Here is a 5,276-nt window from a genome sequence, read left to right on the forward strand (position 1 = left end):
TTTAGCTGTCCTGGGCAGGAGTAAAGAATGAGCAGAATCACCCCAGCCTCTAATCGTCAAGACAGTATGGTTATTCAGGAACTAGGATCCCATAAACTTTCTCATGCCTATGGGTTGTAGTTTATAGAGAGAAAAATCAGTTTAAATGAACATAGCATGGTTGAAATGCTCTTGAATGTACAAAAGAAAGCAGTAAGAAATCCCTGGGAAATACCTTTTCCTCATCTCTTTACCACTTTTTCCTGTCTCCTTCTCAGTGTCAGAAACTTGTCCTTCAAAAATCACCCACTGAGGAAAGCAAATTCTTCTGCAGGATGTGAAGGGAAAACATGAGGGAAGGGTGAGTGAGAGTTTTGCTTTTCCTCTTACAGATCAAAGCGGTATAGCATATGCCAGGATAGCAAGTCAAGCTGTTGAGGACTTTCCATAGGACCTCTACAAGGTTTTATTTAAAAATAGTAAAAATTTTTATTTGGAAGGACTACAAAAGCTTTCCTGAGGGTTCATTAATGAAGTTTAACTGTCCGATTTGTATGTGAGCACTAGCGCAGAATCTCAGCTGAAAGCTCCTTGTTCCCAAACACTGAGTAACCCAAGGAATGTGAATTAACACAAACACAACCTTATCCTGCTGGGGGGGAGGAGGAGGAGGAAGGGGGACAAATATGTTAGATACCTGCCTGCCAAAGTCCCCAGGAAGTCAGTGGGAGCTTCACTAGTGGAAGAATAGCATGACCAGACATAAAGGAGAGCAGATGACAAGAAAGTATTTTTCACACATTTGTGTACTTAGGACCAATGAAGTCTAGTAAGTGCAGAGGGCAGGAACTCTACTACAATGAAACTCTTGGATATGCTGCTTTAGTGTACTTCCGTAGCTTTCTGTGGGACTCTATTTCCCCCTTTGCAGCCACTTATGAAAAATAAATTTGCAAAGTTGTCTGATGATGCAAAAAAGACAGTTCTAATGAGCTTTAAAGAAACGTCTCGCCAATTTAGGTGCACAATATCCATTGACATGCAGTGATATTCAGCTGCCTGATCAGATGCTTTTGACAATACTCCTGGATGCCTGCCTATCTTCATACACACTCAGTATTTCTACAAATCAGATCTTTTCCATCACCTTGTCTGTTACTCTGTTCAGACCTCCAGGAACCCGACTTTGCCTCTGGTACCCAAATGTGGATTCTTTAAGTTTACAAGAAGTATAACACCTTTATCTTACTAAGGTAGGTGTCTAAGGAAATCTGTGATTTGAAACAAGCTACCTTTTCTTATTACAGATATAGAATATGATGCAATTTTTTGGAAGTGTTCAATTTTTTTAGAAATAACTACATTTTTTAAGAAATTAGTGTCAGCCCCTATTGTTTTAACAAGAAACTGTTGACTATGTTGCACCAAAAGACAAAAGATTAGTGACCGAGAGCTTTGCTTTATCAAACTAAGCTTAGAAATAAACAAAATTTGCAGAGTTAGCTGATTTTGCCTGACATACACAAGTGCACTTCCAGTCTTCCCTGGCAGTCTACAATGAGATGAGATGTAATTTAGTATGAGTCAGGTCCGGGTGAAGCAAAACAGTCAAATGTACTTGTATTTGCAAGCAGTGTCCATCAAAATCCTCCAAGAATGGCTGGATTTGAGTAAATGCTGAGCTTTTCATAGACAGTTCCTAAACATTCACTGAATTAGCTTACCAGATAGAGCACAGAGAAATCTTGCTTTATACAGATATGCAGGTTTTCATTTAGTCTTTATATTCATAGACTGTATTCCTTTTACTTGCCCAAGTGTAACAGTATAATGGTTATGTAAACTAATGCTTACACTAAGATGTTATTTTGACATGCATTTTGGTGCCATATGTAAACACCAAACGTATATAATAACCACCCTTAGTACAGGTATCAATTCCATTTAAGAAGGGAATTTTTTGTGATTTTTTTTTTTTTTGTGGACAAAATGACCATGTGAATTTAGATTTTTGCATAACTGAAATACAGTTTGTAATTGAAAGTAGCGTACGCCATTAAAAGTGAGGTAACAGTGGATTTGTTGCCTGACTCTAATAATGATTGCTTTAATATACCATTCACTTGTTAATGCTGCTATCAATTATTTTACTGTAAATTAGCTTTTGTGAGTTTGAGGTCTTTTTGCAATGTCTGTGTTAGGTTACAGGACAATAAATCAAACTCCCATCTCTTTTTATATCCATAACCATAACATATGGCTTTTATTAGAAAATGTTAAGTGTCTTATAATGTCGTCTTAATGGACAGTGTGTGCATGTGTTGATGATGAAAGCCATCTTCTTCCATGCAAAATATTAATGCATATGGCCTACGTCTCCATAGATACAAGTTAAAGAATCATATTTAACCCACAAAATATTCAGTATACACTTTGCCCAGAATAAATATTTATCTAGTTTAACAATCCTTTAAGGAAATAACAAGTTAGAGATCAATCAGGAGCTGAAAATTCTAACAGGTATGCACATGTGATTGTGAATAAATGGTATATAATTCACTGAAACCCCCCCCCAAACAAACAAACCCAAATCACTTTGTAAAACACCTACTGCTAAATGAAAATACCCTTAGAGAATTAGAAAATGGAATCTATATCCTCCTAGAATTCCAGTTTGTGCATCACAAAGACTCCTAATATTGGTTATAGATTTTTGTCTTTCCACCTAAAATATCATAATGCCTCCGAGCTAGAGGGTGTTTTAGCCTCTGTATCCTTTTCCTTGGGACAACATTATCCCTTTGACTTTTGAACCACTCCGCAAAATCTTGGACAAGCACACAGCTTTGACTTGAAATGTGTTTTACCAACAGATTCCTGGGTACCAGAGAAATCTGCTATTCAACTCAACGCCTGCTAACACTGGGCTTGAATAATGGAAACCAAGCATTTTGAAGGATACCCGCCAGCCTTCCCTTTCTGTTTCCATGTTCCTTTGGCAGAAATCGGGGCTTTGAAAGCTGCAATACAACAGCAACACCTTTTCCTCTTATGGTAAATATTTTATTATTGCTTTATCCCCCACTCTGTATAAAGAAATTAATTTAAAATATGAACTCCTTTGTTCAGGGAAGAAGTCTCTAAAGGATATGCAAACAAGAATCTTTAGAAATGCAGCAAGATGTAACTCCAGGCTCTGCTCCAGCTTTCCCCATTCATTCAGTTTGCAGACCTGGTGTCTCCCTGCTGGAGATCTCTGCTCAGACGGAAAGTCTCCAGCAGCTGCTATTCCACCACCCATTCATACATGACCAGCTCCCTGCTCCCTGCATTTCCACTTCTCTTTCCTCCATCCATCCAATTTTCTCCCTAATCTGATCTCACTTCTTTGATCCTCCTCAGGAACACTGATCATCCTCCCCCACCAAAGCACCACTCATCCCTACCGAGGGCTAGCAACAATTAAGCTGCAACAAAGGTACATATAAGGGAGGAATAAAACCTATGCAAGCCAATTTCTTTGTGAAGGCACTATCCTTCATCTGTTTTCCTGCTTAATCAATATGGGTATCGTGGGGGTTAATCCTGCTGCTGTTCCTGAAGTAAATGTTTTCATTACTTTTGATTTCAGGAGCAGAATCGGGCCCTAATTAATGTAATTATCTTCATATGTCATAGAATGAAAGGTGTCTACTTAAAGGAGTCGGGCAACTGTTACAGACCATCTTTATCCACGGCTATGCTGTGAACTGCACCAGTGTGCATTCCCTTTCCAAAACAACCGCAGGCACCACGAGGGGAGGAGTTGTCCTTCAGTTCCAAGCAAGAAAGCTGTCAAACAGTGTCCCTTCAACATCAATGAAACCCTCTCCTCTGATTAATACTTTGCATTTCCCACAAGGGAAAATGACAGAGTGAGAAGGTAAGTGGGCAACTGAATTACCCATTCGCAGAGAAGCATGATCATAAATATTTAACTTGGTATGTATAAGAGAAAGGGACAGACTTCCTTTCCAGTCCAAGCTGAGAAACTCTCCAAATCCCCCGGTCCCCCAGGGACTGCCTGCTCCCATGATCATTTCTCCATCTCATAAAGGGATTAGGGATTAGCCATTAGCTCATAAAAGGGCCTGACAAGGTGTCTCTCTTTACTGAGGGATGACTGACTGTAAAAATCTATGCATAGAGGGAAATTACCTGGTATAATGGAGATCTCCCTGGCCCATGAATGGGACCCTGCCCCAAGCTGTGGAGTTTTAGGAGCCTGTTAGAAAATAAGGGTCTCTGGAAGCCCACATATGAGTACACAAGCTCATGCCTTGGTGTCCACTTGTGCCCCATGCATGAGGCCTGCTTGAGAGCGTGGGTTACATCCCCGTAGCCCCTGCATGATTTTTGTATGGCCACACACATGGATGGCTGCTCTGCTCTGACAGTGGAGATAACCCTGATGATGCTGGGAGAAAGTGGGACTGCAGGGAGGTTCGAGTGTTTTGATGAGGGTGCTGATTGCATAGCTTACCCTTGCATATCTGGAGGAGTAGGGATCCTCAAAGAGCGCCCAGATGCGGGGCTGCCACCGTCTCCAGAAGCCCCCAGACCTGCCATCTGGGGAGTCACTAAGTGCTAGGCGTTTTGTCATCTCCAGCTCATCTTCACCATCACCAGAGTCTCCGGTGCCATCTATGTCTCCGTCCTCAGCACTGCTATCCAGGGGCGCCCCACCAAAGCTGTCCAGAGCCTCTTCGGCGTCGCGGTGCTGCCGGTAGGTCATCCAACAGCAGGGCTCCACATCAGTCTCATCGATGCCCCAGAAGGCCAGCTCCTCCTCATACAGGGGCCCGCACACGTCCGCGGGGCAGTGCAGCTTGCCAGTGCGGTAGTAATTCAGGATGTGGGCGAAGACGCCCGGGTGCCGGTCGAAGAAAAACTCATCCGTGCGGGGGTCATAGTCGAAGTGGCTGTGGGCATCGGGCTCAGCGATCCAGGCCAGCCGCGTGCCGGGCAGGGTGCGCAGGGTGCTGCGGTAAGTCTGGTGCCTAGTCCCTCCCACGTTGATCACAATGCGGTCGCTCTCGTCGCCCTGGCCCATCTCGTCTCTTATTAGGCATGTCGCAGACTCATCCAAGCAAGCACGGCAGGCAGCAAGCCCGTAAGGCTGCTCGGCGGCAGTCGGTGCCTAAGCCGAGCCCCGCTCCGGGCCCGCGGGGGCGAGGGGCCCCGGCCAGCCCCGCTCCCCCGGGGCCGCTCCGAGGCGATGCCGGTGCCGGTGGCTCCCGGAGATGCGCCGCCTCCGT

The 5,276-nt window shown here is 43.8% G+C and overlaps 1 protein-coding gene across 3 annotated transcripts in view; it reads right to left on the reverse strand.

Moving 5' to 3' along the window:
- KCNC1 (potassium voltage-gated channel subfamily C member 1) overlaps positions 1–5,177 on the reverse strand; it is a 127,676-nt gene extending 122,499 nt beyond the window's left edge. For 2 of the 3 annotated variants that reach the window (XM_017808331.1, XM_017808340.1), the window contains exon 1: positions 4,502–5,177. In XM_017808331.1, the coding sequence (XP_017663820.1) occupies positions 4,502–5,071 (570 nt within the window). In that variant the 5' untranslated portion in view covers positions 5,072–5,177. The remainder of the gene's footprint in view (positions 1–4,501) is intronic. The other variant, XM_017808347.1, reaches the window with a different exon arrangement.
- Positions 5,178–5,276: the final 99 nt, after the last annotated feature.

The sequence above is a fragment of the Lepidothrix coronata genome, unplaced genomic scaffold, assembly GCF_001604755.1.
Source record: "Lepidothrix coronata isolate B3197 unplaced genomic scaffold, Lepidothrix_coronata-1.0 Scaffold1, whole genome shotgun sequence".
Taxonomy (NCBI): domain Eukaryota; kingdom Metazoa; phylum Chordata; class Aves; order Passeriformes; family Pipridae; genus Lepidothrix; species Lepidothrix coronata.